At 51.8% G+C, this 15,333-nt stretch overlaps 1 protein-coding gene across 2 annotated transcripts in view; it reads left to right on the top strand.

Moving 5' to 3' along the window:
• PEX1 (peroxisomal biogenesis factor 1) overlaps positions 1–14,361 on the top strand; it is a 34,971-nt gene extending 20,610 nt beyond the window's left edge. The window contains exons 17-24 of one of the 2 annotated variants that reach the window (XM_058678106.1): positions 1,808–1,872; positions 5,052–5,194; positions 5,283–5,386; positions 7,256–7,432; positions 8,826–9,056; positions 10,646–10,804; positions 10,986–11,116; positions 14,277–14,361. In XM_058678106.1, the coding sequence (XP_058534089.1) occupies positions 1,808–1,872; positions 5,052–5,194; positions 5,283–5,386; positions 7,256–7,432; positions 8,826–9,056; positions 10,646–10,804; positions 10,986–11,116; positions 14,277–14,361 (1,095 nt within the window). Of the gene's footprint in view, positions 1–1,807; positions 1,873–5,051; positions 5,195–5,282; positions 5,387–7,255; positions 7,433–8,825; positions 9,086–10,645; positions 10,805–10,985; positions 11,117–14,276 lie in introns of both variants that reach the window. The other variant, XM_004582296.3, reaches the window with a different exon arrangement.
• Positions 14,362–15,333: the final 972 nt, after the last annotated feature.

The following is a 15,333-nucleotide window of genomic DNA, read 5'->3' as shown; positions in this document are numbered from 1 at the left end:
TGCTAGGATAACCTTAGTAGTTGTTTTTTTTTTTTAAGATTTTATTATTATTGGAAAGCCGGATATACAGAGAGGAGGAGAGACAGAGAGGAAGATCTTCCACCCGATGATTCACTCCCCAAGTGAGCCGCAGCGGGCCGGTGCTGTGCCGATCCAAAGCCGGGAACCTGGAACCTCTTCCGGGTCTCCCACGCAGGTGCAGGGTCCCAATGCATTGGGCCGTCCTCCACTGCTTTCCCAGGCCACAAGCAGGGAGCTGGATGGGAAGTGGAGCTGCTGGGATTAGAACCGGCGCCCATATGGGATCCCGGGGCTTTCAAGGTGAGGACTTTAGCCGCTAGGCCACGGCGCCGGGCCCAACCTTAGTAGTTTTTAAAACCTAATTTCCAGTGTTAAAGCTTGTGCATATTGGGTCAGCCCAGTAGGGGAGGATACCTTGCTCCCTTGTCCTGTCACAGTGTGGGTCGCGTTCCCAATAGAAGAGTTTCAGCAGGAAGCTGGTTCTGAGGGTTAAGGAGATCCCAGGGCATGCATCGAAGACGGGGACCCAGCACGTATACTGGCGTGGGGCCGGGGCTGGGGTACTGCCTTGTTGGTGCTTGTTCCATCCGATCCTGAAGCTCCCTGGCTGCATGAGGGAACTCGGTGAAATACTAGTGTATTAACAGGTGTCTGGACGGCCGAGAGTGAGAAATTCTTCACCGGGATCGGTGCTTGGTCTTTCGTTGGTCACAGTTTCTCACTGGACATCATTAGAGGCCTGCACGGCTGTTACTCAGAAGAATCTGACTTAAGTAAAAGCTGTTCTCATTACTGACCTTGCTGTGTGTAGGAAACACTTGTCCAAGTGCTTCCAGCTGACTGTTAGAAGATGAAGCACTCAGTAGCTACGGAGGCAGTATTGGTCAGTGCAGGTGCTGGAGAGAAGCCCATCTTTAAATGTAATGGTGGGTCTCCAGAGACGAGAGAGGGGAAACCAGCTCCCTTTTCAGGCTGTCCGTTCCTTCTCTGCACAAATGACCGGTCCGTCCTCGCGTGGCCCATGTTCAGGAGTGGGCACAATATTGGAGCCAGTGCTCCCCTAGTGGGCAAAGCTGAACCCAGGTCAAGTGGCAGCCAGCGCCCTCAGGGGGTGCTCCGTGGGATGGACAGCAGAGGGGCAGGGTGCAGTTTGACTGAGAGGTCCCGGGCAAGACCCTGGAGCAGCGTGTCCTGGAAAGGCGACACGGCGGCAGTGAGCTCAGGGAAACCAAGCAGCGAGCCGGGAGACTCGGGCAGACGGCCCCGGCAGAGGGAAGAGCGGTGCAGCTGTCAGGTGCAGTGGAATCCTAAAGTATGTTTAAGAGACATCCAGTGAATCATTTTTTTAAAGATTTATTCATTTTATTACAGCCAGATATTTAGAGAGAGGAGGAGAGACAGAGAGGAAGATCTTCCACCCGATGATTCACTCCCCAAGTGAGCCGCAACGGGCCGGTGAGCGCCGATCCAAAGCCGGGAACCTGGAACCTCTTCCGGGTCTCCCACGCGGGTGCAGTGTCCCAGTGCATTGGGCAGTCCTCCACTGCTTTCCCAGGCCACAAGCAGGGAGCTGGATGGGAAGTGGAGCTGCTGGGATTAGAACCGGCACCCATATGGGATCCCGGGGCTTTCAAGGCGAGGACTTTAGCCGCTAGGCCACGGCGCCAGGCCCCCAGTGAATCATTTTAAAAATGCCCTATGATTCATCTGGATTTAGTAAAAAGCCAAAGTTGCATTTTGTTATTAAGTAACGCTGTCTCACCTTTAACTGTATTTTACCTCACAGGGGCCAGAGTTGCTCAGCAAATACATTGGAGCAAGTGAACAAGCCATTCGGGATATTTTTATGAGGTCAGTTCCCTATGAGTTGTTTTTAAGTGATTGATTCTATTATTATTTACCAATCAGTGCTTTGGGTCCCTTTAAAAAAAAGGATTTATTAATGTTCATTGGAAACTAAGATTTCCAGAGTGAAGGAGAGACAGAAAGCTCCTCCATCTGCTGTTTCCCTTCCCAAGTGGCCGTGACGGCCAGAGTCAAACCTATCTGAAGCCAGGAGCCAGGAGCCTCTTCTAGGTCCCCTATGTGGGTGCAGGGTCCCATGGCTTTGGGGTATCTTATTCTGCTTTCCCAGGCCACAAGCAAGGAGCTGGATGGGAAGTGGTACAGCCAGGACACAAACCGGTGACCATATGGGATTCCAGCCCATTCAAGGCAAGGACTTTAGCCGCTAGGTTGCTGTGCTGGACCCCCTGGGCCCCATTTTTTTGAAGAATTGAAACCTGTGATTTGTGGGAATTACTAAATTAGAGAACAAAGATTCTGTTTCATAAAATATTACTAAAATTAAATAACACTCTAGAAATTAAACTTTGGAAACAGTTTTAATTTTTATATTGAAAATATTGATGAAAGTGGTCATCAGTGAATATTCCGGGAATATGAAGCAATTAATGCTAATTTCTTTTTAAGTTCTGACTTCTTTTTTTTTCCAATTTCTAATTTATTATAAATTCCTTCTTACCAACTTATAATTAAAGAGTATAATTATTAAACATACATAAAATGCGTGGCTACAGAAAGTAGTGTTTAGGACAAAACAATGCTGCTACAACAGTGATGAGATGCTGGGTTTTTAAATTAAAATGTTCTTGCAGGAAAGCAGAGTTAAGCGAGCGAGATCTTCCTCTGCTGCTCCACTCTTCCAAAGGCTGCCAGAGCCTGGAGCTGGGGCTGCTGTGAAGCCAGGAGCCGGGCGCTTCGGCCAGGTCTCGCGTGGTGGGCTCGTGGCGGCCTTCCGCTGCTCTCCCAGGCACATGGAGAGAGGATCGGCTGGGAGACAGCCAGCTGCGCCTCGTGCCGCCTGGAGTGCCGCCTCTGCAGGCAGCAGTCCGACCCCTTTATTGCATTCTCACAAAAATTTCTTTTTTTGTAAAAAGTTTGCAATTAGGAAAATATACATAGAATATAGAGATTTGTTTATTTTTATTGGAAATGCAGAGTTACAGGAAAGAAGGAGGAACCGAGAAAGATCTTGTGTCTGCTGGTTCACTCCCAAGTGGCTGCAGTGGCCAGAGCTGAACTGATCCAAAGCCAGGAGCCTGGAGCCTCCTCCAGGTCACCCCTGAGGGTGGAGGGTCCCAGGGCTTTGGGCCGTCCTTGACTGCTTTCCCAGGCCACAAGCAGGGAGCTGGATGGGAAGTGGGGCTGCCAGGACACAAACCAGCACTCAAATGGGATCCTGCTGCTTGCAAGGCAAGGATTTAGCCATGACGCCATCATGCAAGGCCTCATAGAAAAAATATATATGTATATTCATGTACACACACATACAATTTAAAGGAACTAAAATGAACATTTATGTATCCACTAAAGTCATGGTGGAGACTTTATCACAGTTCTCCATAATTAGATGGAGACAAAAATAAAACAGTAAAAAAAAATTAGAACATTTGTTCAGCTTATTCAACAAGATTGTTCTAATAAACATGTTTAAAACATGTATCCAACAAGTAGAAAGTACATTGTTCAAACATATTTTTGAACATTAGCTACGTGTAAGACCATATAAAGAACGTCTCTGTAGGTTTCAAAGAAGCAGTGTCGTGCGGACTGTGTTCTGTGCCGGTGCAGTTAGCCTGCCCTTACCTGCCAAGGTCAGCGTGTGTTTGGAAGCACTCCGGGAGGAGCCTCTGGCTGAGATGCTGGGCAGCGGCCGCACCCCTGGGGAGGGCATGGCGCCAGCTCTGCAGCCCACCTCCTCACTGATTGGTGCTGGCTCACGCAGTGGGTGCCTCACCACCCGCGTGGGAAATGGGGACTGGGCTTCTGGCTCTGGTGTCAGTCTGGGCCAGCCCTGACCTGGCAGGCGTCTGGAGGACCGGGGGTGGGGTGCTGCCTCTCCCCTCTGCCTCTCAGAAGAGTCCAGTTACAGAAGAGATCTTAATGATAATAAGGCACTAAGGAAGAACAGATGTGTGTCCCTGTGTGGAAAAGTAGGTGACACAGGCAGAAATATAACTGACCAAACTTGAACAAAGAAGAAACAAAATCTGAATAGTTCTTAAAAAGATGGAAAAATTAAGTCACTGATTTAAAATTCTTTAAACAACACGGGCCCGGCGGCGTGGCCTAGCGGCTAAAGTCCTAGCCTTGAAAGCCCCGGGATCCCATACGGGTGCCGGTTCTAATCCCGGCAGCTCCACTTCCCATCCAGCTCCCTGCTTGTGGCCTGGGAAAGCAGTCGAGGACGGCCCAATGCACTGGGACCCTGCACCCCTGTGGGAGACCCGGAAGAGGTTCCTGGTTCCTGGCTTCGGATCGGCAGCACCGGCTGCTGTGCTCACTTGGGGAGTGACTCATTGGACGGATGATCTTCCTCTCTGTCTCTCCTCCTCTCTGTATATCTGACTTTGTAATAAAAATGAATAAATAAAATAAAATAAAATTCTTTAAGCAATTCAAGCATCAATCTCAAAATCAGTTTGCCAGCAGTCAGGAGGCAGGTCATGGCAGGCTGGGTTTGCCCCGACAGAGCCAGCTCCATCCGTGGGGTGGGCAGTCTGCAGTAAGGCCTTTGGACATCCAGTCCAGCTGCCAGAGGGAATGAATGTTCTTATCTTTTATATTAAAACAATGTTAGTTAATAAAGTCAAGGTGTGAATTAGGGGGAATATGTAAAATAACATTTGTTTTTCAGTTCCTTTATGGAACTGTATGAAAAGAATGCGCTTGCCAGGTTCTGAAGGGGAGAAGGCTCAGCAGCGCAGGTGGCCGGGAGGCCTGTGGGCAGGAGGTGCTGGGACGGGAATCCCAGGAGTACTTCCCTCACCAAGACTGGTAGTGGGTCTTAGACGAACACCCTGACCTCTGTAAGGGTCAGCTTCCCAAAAGAGGGGTAAGTGCATGTCTGTGGCGTTCTTGCAGGGTGTGTGACAGAAATTACACATCTGCCGTGGCATCTGGTGGCCTGGGTTTTCTGTGTACACACAGAACGCTCATGCGCACGCGTGCCATGTGTTCCCACCCAGAGCGCAAGCCGCCAAGCCCTGCCTGCTGTTCTTCGATGAGTTTGAATCCATTGCCCCTCGAAGAGGTCATGATAACACTGGCGTCACGGACCGCGTGGTTAACCAGTTGCTGACCCAGCTGGACGGAGTGGAAGGCCTCCAGGGTGAGCGCTGGACATGCAGTTAGAGGCTGCCTGCAGCAACGCCAAGTTTTACCAGTCCTGGTTGAAACAGTCTTGTTGTTGTCCCCAGGTGTCTACGTGCTGGCTGCCACCAGCCGCCCTGACCTGATCGACCCCGCCCTGCTGCGGCCGGGGCGCCTCGATAAGTGTGTGTACTGTCCCCCTCCAGACCAGGTGACTCAGCTTGGCTTCTTGTTTTCATTTTTGTTGTTTTGTTTGTTAGTTTTTCTGAAAGGCTGAGTGACAGAGATGGTCCCTGCTCCCCACAACCCCACCTCACCAAATGGCCACAATAGCCAGGGTGTGGCTAGGCTGGAGCCAGGTCTCCCAAGTGGGTGCAGGGGCCCCTGATACCTGGGCCACCCCTGTTGCCTTCCCAGAGAGCAGAGCAGTCCAGGAGAGGGTGCTGGCCTCACAAGCAGAGGCTTAGCTCTCAGCACCACGGCACCCACTCCATGCAGGAGTACAGAGAGAAGCAAACACAGGGACCCCTTTGGGACCTGTGGGAGCTCCTGCCTCGGAGTCCTGCTGCACTGCCTCCTCCAGCTTCCTGCCACGGAGCACCCGGGGAAGCAGCAGGTGCTGGCTCAAGCACTGAGTCCCCGCCCTGTGTCCCCCCTAGAATGAGTGCCTGGGTCTGGCTCTCCCGGGCCGTGCCAGGCTGGGACGGGAACCACGGGATCGGAGCCTGGCTCTCCCGGGCCGTGCCAGGCTGGGACGGGAACCACGGGATCGGAGCCTGGCTGTCCTGGGCCATGCCAGGCTGGGACGGGAACCACGGGATCGGAGCTCTCTCCATCGCTTAGCCTCCCTCCCCCATTCTGGCTTTCAAGCAAGTAATTTTTTTAAGATTGATTTATTTTTATTGAAAATGCCAATTTACAGGGCCCGGTAGCGTGGTCTAGCGCCTAAAGTCCTCGCCTTGAATGCCCCGGGATCCCATATGGGCGCCGGTTCTAGTCCCAGCAGCTCCACTTCCCATCCAGCTCCTGCTTGTGGCCTGGGAAAGCAGTGGAGGACGGCCCAAAACCTTGGGACCCTGCACCCCTGTGGGAGACCTGGAAGAGGTTCCTGGATCCCGGCTTCGGATTGGCTCAGCTCTGGCCGTTGTGGCCACTTGAGGAGTAAACCAGCAGACAGCTCTTTCTCTCTTTTCTCTTCCTCTCTGTAAATTGGCATTTTCTTTTTTCTTTTTTTCTTTTTTTTTTTTTAAGATTTATTTATTTTATTACAAAGGCAGATATACAGAGAGAAGGAGAGACAGAGAGGAAGATCTTCCACCCGATGATTCACTCCCCAAGTGAGCCGCAACGGGCCGGTGCATGCTGATCTGAAGCCGGGAACCAGGAACCTCTTCCGGGTCTCCCACGCGGGTGCAGGGTCCCAATGCATTGGGCCGTCCTCGACTGCTTTCCCAGGCCACAAGCAGGGAGCTGGATGGGAAGTGGAGCTGCTGGGATTAGAACCAGCGCCGATATGGGATCCCAGGGCAGGCAAGGCAAGGATTTAGCACCAGACCATCAAGCTGGACCCAAAAATACATCTTTTTAAAAAGTCCAACCTTCACACAGATTTGAAAAGTGCATGGGTTGATCCAGGAGACTTGACATCTAAACCCCATCCTAGCAAACTTGGCCTCTGCGAGGTCACAGCCAGGGACCCGAAGCAGACTCGGGGACCTGCATCGCAGGCGTGGTAGCAGGTTAGAGAGCCTGCACCCCTGGCTCTCTGTAGAGCCTGTCTCAGACTTACACAGCAGTGACCAGGAGCAGACACATAAATGAGCAGTAAAGATATAAAATCGATATGTCCCTTATAGCATTTACATGATTTTTTGTTGTTCGTTCCTGACTTCTTGGCATACATTCCCAAATCCGCAAAATAGCACCGCGTGAGTATAAAATCAACACTAAACAATGTCCCTTCTGCCGGGGAAAAGTTCCAAGCGAGGTAGCAGAGTACACTTGTCAAACCTTTATTAGATACGTATTTTATAAAGAATTGATAACACGTGGTTTAAGTTAGGTGCTGTTCCTCCTGCAGGCATCTCGCCTTGAAATCCTAAAGGCGCTCAGTGCCTCGCTGCCCCTGGCCGGGGACGCCGACCTGCAGCACGTGGCCGCCCTCACGGACTCCTTCACCGGCGCCGATCTGAAAGCCCTCCTGTACAACGCCCAGCTGGAGGCCCTGCATGCCAGTCTGCTCCCGAGCGGGCTGCAGGTGAGGCCGGGCAGCCCCAGTTAACATAGAAGCACATTGCTTTTGGCAGCTTTGGTAAACTTGTATAGAAACGTAAATTTACCCCTAATTACAAGGTGAATATCGCTTTAATATTGACAAACATGTTGGTATTTGAAAAGCTATTATCTAAATTAGGAGATCACAAATTAGATAATATGAAAAGGAAATTAGTTTATCTTATACTTTAATTCTTTTGGTTATTTTTGAAGTTATCCCAATCCCAGTCTGGCTGAGGATGCCTTTGGCATGCCCGCTGTGTCTTTTAAGATTTATTTGCAAGGCTGAGTTACAGCTTCCATCCATTGGCTACTCCCAAAGTGGCCGCGGTGAGCAGGGTTGGCCAGCCCAGGTCAGGAACTGGAAGCTTCCTCCAGGTCTCCCACATGGGGCGGGCGCCCGGGCACTCAGAGCGTCTGACTGCTTCCTAAGGTGTCTGAAGGGGAACGGCTGAGACGCCAGCTGGTACCCACAGGGGAAGCCAGCGTCACAGGCAGCGGCTGAGCTGCCCCGAGAGGCCCTGCCCCGAGAGGCCCCGTCTGATGGCATCTTCCTTCCTGCTTGTCTTGTACACACTGTGTATTCTAGCACCTTCTAAGAGGACTTTGGGTCCCAGTCATGACGGTATTTGAACTCTTCTGTTATAGGAAAGATTTTCTACATATTTTTCCTTCCCCACACTTTTTGGAGATTTTGGCAGAACCTAAAGTTCCTAATTCCTATGTTCCCATGTTTTTGCTATTTATTTTGATTTAAAAAGGAAAAAAAAAAAAACCCTGCAATTTTCCCTCCCTTTTCACTACTAAAAGAATTGTATGTGGGGAGGAGGTAGGGAAATCCCAGACCCTTTGGAATTGTACCATAAAATTCATAATTTAAAAACGTGTATCTGTCCAGTGCTCTTCAGTGATTACAACTCTACAGCATGGTTGGTCAGGAAAATGTGAAAGGCACAGGCACAAGATGATCGGGCCAGCGCTGTGGAAGCATGGCACATGTAGGAGCACAGTTAGACCTGGCCACTCTGCTTCTGGTCCAGTTTCCTGCAAAGGCCGTGGGTGACAGCTCAGGCTGGACAGCTCCGGCCAGCCACCAGGAGATGCAGATGGAACTCTTAGCACTAGGCTTCCGGGCCCGGCCCGGGCCGCTGCACACAGTTAGGGAAAGTGAAGCTGGAAGATTTTTTTCTCTGCCTTCTCCTTCTCTCTGTAGTTCTGACTCTGAAATAAATTTTTGTAAAAGTTAAAATTGTACCATCCACCTCGCCAGAGTGTTTTGGAAGTGGTCTCAATGCCCGCGGGAGGGAGGGTGCTGCTGCCATGTTGCCTGCAAGCCGTGTCATCTTGGTGGTGACAGGCGATGTCTCTGTTCCCAGGACGGACCCTCCAGTTCTGACAGTGACCTCAGCCTGTCCCCCATGGTCTTGCTGAACCACAGCAGCGGCTCAGATGATTCCGCCGGGGACGGGGAGTGTGGCTTCCACCAGTCCCTCACGTCGCTCGACATGTCTGCGATCCTCCCAGATGAATGCAGGTTAAACATGTACCGGCTCTACTTCGGAAGCTCCTATGAGTCAGAACTCGGAAATGGAACTGCGTCTGATCTGGTTGGTACTTGGGCCGCCGTCAGCCAGCTGTCAGGTGCACAGTACCTGAGCTCCTGGGCCATGTGTCCTTCCGGGCCTTGTCAGGATGCTGCTTATTTATTTTTTTTTTTTTTTTAAGATTTTTATTATTATTGGAAAGCCGGATATACACAGAGGAGGAGAGACAGAGAGGAAGATCTTCCATCCGATGTTTCACTCCCCAAGTGAGCCGCAACGGGCCGATGTGCGCCTATCCAAAGCCGGGAACCAGGAACCTCTTCCAGGTCTCCCACGCGGGTGCAGGGTCCCAATGCATTGGGCCATCCTCGACTGCTTTCCCAGGCCACAAGCAGGGAGCTGGATGGGAAGTGGAGCAGCTGGGATTAGAACCGGCATCCATATGGGATCCCGGGGCTTTCAAGGCGAGAACTTTAGCCGCCAGACCACGCCGCCGGACCCCAGGATGCTGGTTATTAATTTCCATTGCTTGGTAAGAATTTTAAGACAGGATGGGAGCGAGGAGGGATTGAAGGTATAAATGGTTGTGGTTTACTTGTTGGTTTCTTCGGGTCTAACTCTGCATTACAGCTTTAAAAAGTCTTGGCAGTAGATTCAGCTTATAGTTTAAATTCTTATTAGAACAGCCAGAAATACAGTGACACTCGTGTCAGCTCAGAGGTATGTGGCGGTCAAGTGCAGGTGAGGAGGGGGTCCCCTCTGGGCGGTGCCACGCTTGTAACCCGCGGGCTGTCCTGCCTTGTCAGCAGCCCTGGATCACTTCCACTGAAGTGCGTTTTTTGGGGTTTTTGTATATTTGCTTTACACCACGGGGTTTTTTAAAAAGATTGATTTTAAAGTCAGAGTTGGACAGAGAGGCCTTCCGCTCCCGGTTGTGCTGTGGGAGTGCGGAGACCAAACCCTGGGCCAGTACCTACGAGACGCCATAACACTGGTCCCAGAATTGTGTATTTTTAATATGCAAGTTTATTCAAGTTTTTTAATATGCAAGTTTGATATTCATGTTTATTCTCAAGAAAAGTTCAGTTATAGGCACAACACTGGCACAGTCAGTAAAGCCACTGCCTGCAATGCTGCCATCCTATGGATACTAGTTCTAGTCCCGGCTGCTCCACTTGTGATCCAGCTCCCGGGCAAGGCCTGGGAAGGCAGGGGAGTGGACTTAGGCCCCTGCACCCACATAGGGACCCTGGAAGAAGCTCTTGGCTTCAGACTAGCCCAGCTCCAGGCCATCCTGGCCATTTGGGAGAGTGCAATGGTGGATGGAAGATTTCTAACTCTTTTAGGTAAGGTGAGTAAAAGCAAAGTAGATTTTAATTCCCATCTTCAGTTCTGTTTCTTAACTGCACCTGAAAGTGTTGTAGAACCTCCATGTAGCCCTGTCTGCTGCAAGCTGGAGCCGTCCAGGGAGTGGCTGGCTGGTGTGGAGGGTCAGAGCAAGACCCTGCGTGTTGGGGTGGCTCTCACCCCAGCAACAAACTGCAGCGGTGGGAGCTTCCTCTGGCCCAGTGAGACGCAGAACTGCCCATGCTGAGCGCATTTCCTTTTCCTCGCCCCTCCCCCTGCTGTCTGGCCACTGCCGCCGACTGCAGAGCTCGCAGGACTTGCTGGGAGCCCCCAGAAGAGAGGCACGGCCCCCTGTGCTGCAGACGGCGTCACAGGAGGGCTCCCAGGACCTGACGCAGGAGCAGAGAGAGCAGCTCCGGGCAGACCTCAGCGTGATCAAGGGCCGATACCAGAGCCCCAGCGGGGTAAGGCTGACCAAAGACCACTTCTTCAAGCGGTTTTTTCAGCTCCTAATTGCATATGAATGAGCTGTGCTTCCAAAGCGGGAACACGGGGACGCCAAGGGCAGAGGTCCCCCTGCAGCCCCATGAGTGTTGGCCGTGTCTTCCCAGCCCCAGCCAAGCTAACTCTGTGTCTCTGTGTCAGGAGGAGGAGTCGCTTCAGCCCCCAGGACCAGGCAGCGCAGGTCTGGCCGTCAGTCAGTCACACCTACTGACTGCCCTGGGTCACACCAGACCGTCCATCAGCAAGGAAGACTGGAAGACTTACACCGAGCTGTGAGTACCAGAGTCCAGTTCACAATGGAGAGATCACACAGGATGTAGCAGACTGTGCAAATGTTTTTTTTTTTTTTTTTAAAGATTTTATTATTATTGGAAAGCCGGATATAAAGAGAGGAGGAGAGACAGACAGGAAGATCTTCCATCCGATGTTTCACTCCCCAAGTGAGCCGCAACGGGCCGGTACGCGCCGATCCGAAGCCGGGAACCAGGAACCTCTTCCGGGTCTCCCACGCGGGTGCAGGGTCCCAAAGCTTTGGGCCGTCCTCGACTGCTTTCCCAGGCCACAAGCAGGGAGCTGGATGGGAAGTGGAGCTGCTGGGATTAGAACCGGCGCCCATATGGGATCCCGGGGCTTTCAAGGCGAGGACTTTAGCCGCTAGGCCACGCCGCCGGGCCCTAGACTGTGCAAATGTTAACCATGTAATTTAAAATCATTTTGAATATTTAAAAATCAACTCAAAAATTTTGTGCAGTGGTGATCGTTGCAACTGAGAAGTCAAAACAGTTCTCATTAATGTATTTGATATTGAATTTATAAGTTTTTAAAGATTTATTTGAGTTACGGGAGAGAAAGACAAGTCTTTTGTCTAATGGGTCACTCCTCAGATGGGCCAGACCGAAGCCAGCTGCCACACCCAGGTCTCCCAGGCCCAGACATGTAGGCCATTTCCTGCTGCTTTCCCAGGCCAGCATGAGGGAGCTGGATTAGAAGGGCAGCAACTGCCTGCAGTGCTGGCATCCTTCTGGGCACTGGTTTGTGTCCCGGCTGCTGCACTCACAGTCCAGCTCCCTGTTGATGACCTAGGAAAGCAGTGGAAACGGCCCAGGTCCTTGGACCCTGCACCCACGTGGAAAACCTGCAGGAGGCTCCTGGCTTCAGATCACCTCAGCTCTCGCTGTTTCTGGCCATTTGGGGAGTGAACCAGCAGGTGGAAATTGTTTTAATCAGAAAGGCAGATCTGCAGAGAAAGAGAAACAAGTATTAGGAAAAAAACCAAAAGGAGCAGCTGTGACTCCACATGTGGGATGTTGGTGTCATAGGTGGTGGCTTTCCCTGCGATGCCACTGGTTCTGCCCCCCCATAATCTTTTAAGGTTTATTCTATTTTTATTGGAAAGTCAGATATACAGAGAGGAAGATCTTTCTCTGTCCACAGTCAAGGAGGTGGATGGGAAGCTGGGCCCAAATGGGATCCCGATGCATACAAGGTGAGGACTTTAGCTGCTAGGCTACCACACCAGGCCCTGTAATTTTTTTTTTTAAGCATTTACTTTGTTTGAAAGCAAGAGTGACAAAGAGACCTTGCAGCTGCTGATTCACTCTCTAAATTGATGTGGCCAGGACTGGGTCAGGCCAGATCTAGGAACCTAAACACCATCCAGATGACAGAAACCCAAGCAACTAAAAAACATAAGACAGGCTGCAGTATGTTCTTGTAAAGGAAAGATTTACCTGTTTTCCTTTCCAAGTGATGCACACATTTATGTCATTCATTTGTAACCCACGTTTAGGACACAGTTGGATTTACCGGAATCTTGTCATTGACCCTGTCGCTAGCTCTGAGTCCCCTATAATAGCTGGGGACACACCGTGCTCCCCTCTGCAGAGCCTGTGTCCACGCCCAGCACCCGAGGACGCTTCCTGCAGGGGACAGTGGCCAGCTCAGGCAGCCAGCCTTCACGGGGTGAGCTGGCCGGTGCACGTGTGCGAGAGAGACAAAGAAAAGGAGTTAGTCCTGGTCTTTAGAAGCTGGACTGCAGCACCTGCAGGGGTGTGTGTGACAGGACCCTTGTAACCCCACAGCTCCCTGGGGGCGGGTGGAGCTGCTGCGTGGACACACCTGAGTGAGCCAGCAGGGGGCGACGCCTCTCTCTGCCTTTCAAATAAACACATCCATCTTGCATGAGGCCACTGCAGTAACTACGCAGCATTCATCTGTCCATAAATCACTACTCACTTACCGTAAGCCAAGTGGTAATAAACATTCTTAGAGCTGAACTCACGTCCTTAACTCCTTCGCTGGGATGGAGGTGGGCTTGTGTCACTTGACCCCCAGGTGTTGAAGGCAGGCATGTGGAGCCCCCGACACAGGCTGGGTCGCCTGTACTCAACAGCTGCGGGGTGCTTCCCTCGTCACACGGAATACTGCTGTGTTTCTCCCAGCTTGGCTAAGCTAGGAGGAACACAGTATAGTTTTTAAATAGGTAAAATTAAATCATGGGCCCAGTACAGTAGCCTAGCAGCTAAAGTCCTCACCTTGCATGTGCCAGGATCCCATAGGGTGCCAGTTTGTGTCTTGGCAGCCCTGCTTCCCATCCAGCTCCCTGCTTGTGGCCTGGGAAAGCAGTCGAGGACGGCCCAAAGCCTTGGGACCCTGCACCTGTGTGGGAGACCTGGAGGAGGCTCCTGGCTTCGGATCGACGCAGCACCGGCCGTTGTGGTCACTTGGGAAGTGAATCATCGGATGGAAGATCTATCTCTTCTGTTTATCTTACTTTCCAATAAAAATAAATCTTTAAATATATATAAATCATATACTAACTTGTCTCTACCCTTTCCTCACTTTTCTATTGGAGTAAATTTTTGGTGATGGGCTCCCAAGTGAGCCCGAGGCCTGGAGCCATCGCCCTGCCCCCAGGGTACGGAGGCTGGAGTCGAGCCTGGAGCCTGGAAGCAGACCCAGATCTCAGCAGGCTAGGTGGGCAGACCCCGGTTCTGCTTCAAGTGCCAGCTGACGTGACCCTGGGAGCAGCAGTGATGGTTCGGGCTCCTGGCTCTGGCCTGGCCCACGCTCCTGCCGCAGGTAACTGGGGAGCGGGTCAGAGGCTGGAGACCTCCTCAGCTTCTCTCTCCCTGCCCCTCACGTACAAAACCAGCGGCAGACACTGAGCACAGCAGGCAGGACGGGCCACCGCAGGGCCCTGGGTGTGTGTCCCGACTCTGCTTCCGGCCGCTCTGCACCGCGGGAGGCAGCTCCGGTGGGTGGGTCCCTGGGACGGGGCTCAGACCCCGGCGTGGCAGCTGGCAGCAGGTGGAGTGCAGCTCTCTCCCTTTCAAATGAAAAGAACCAAAAGCAATTAGGCTAAAATACAACTTTCTGAAAATCTATTTCTAAGAACTCTTCAGTTCTCATCATTCTCATTTCTTTTTTAAGGTATGAAAACTTTCAAAACCCAAAGAGAAAAAATCACAGTGGAACTGTGCTGTTTCGACCTGGGCAGAAAGTGACTTTAGCCTGAGTCACTCGGCTCCGGTGGCAGTGGAACAGCGTGGTCACTCTCCACCACCCCTAAATGCTGTGTCTGCAACAGGCAGGAATGTATGGGGAGTCACACAGAATAAACTGGGGTATTTGTAACATTTCTATATTAAATCGTTCATGAGTAATATTAAATGATGGAAGTAATTTATGCAAATAAATTGTTTTGAACTCATGATTGCACATTTGGCACCTCTTTCTAGCATTTGACAGATTTCATGCTTATAGCCTATTAACTGCTGATACAATTGTTTGTAAACCTTATATTTTCTGACAAATTCAAATAAATCTAATTATCCCCTCCCCGGTACCCGCCCCACCCAGCCACAAGCCCAGCAGCTCAGTGAGGCCCCTCTGGCTCCCAGTGCCAGCCTCATCTTACCTTGGTACCCTCTGATGCAGGACCCAAGTGAGGGCTCTCGCAGACCCCAGGGCTCGTCCCCATTTGTGTGCTGGCGACTCTTCCCCACCGGACTCCATCCCCTCGACCAGCTGCGTCGCGGGAAGCCCAGATTCACAGGGGAGGGGCGGGTTGGGCTGGTACAAGAGGTTAAGACACGCCACCGCCTTAGACTCCCCCAGGGCTGTGTCCTGCAGGCCACCAGGGTCCCTGGCCTCGGGAAGAGCCAGGAGTGTGCCCCGCTCACAGGTGCAGCAGGGACTCCTGCCCAGCCCGGGGCCAGGCCCGCGATCCCCAGGCAGGCAGCTGCTGCTCTGCCGCCTCACACTGAGCGCCCCAGCTCTGCTGCCACGGGTGCACTGGCCTCCCCACCCCGAGCTGGCCTCCACTGCCACAGGCTCCCGAATGCACACCGAGCTCATCTCCACTGCTGCACCCCTCCTGTGTTCCTGGCAGCCATCAGACTTGGCACACACGACAGCCTTCCGACACGCTCTCCTGCTTCCACGGCTCTCCGAAAGTGAATGTGTATCAGGCCACGTAACAAAATTT

The sequence above is a fragment of the Ochotona princeps genome, chromosome 20 (assembly GCF_030435755.1).
Source record: "Ochotona princeps isolate mOchPri1 chromosome 20, mOchPri1.hap1, whole genome shotgun sequence".
NCBI lineage: Eukaryota > Metazoa > Chordata > Mammalia > Lagomorpha > Ochotonidae > Ochotona > Ochotona princeps.
This window is presented reverse-complemented; position numbering and strand designations above follow the sequence as displayed.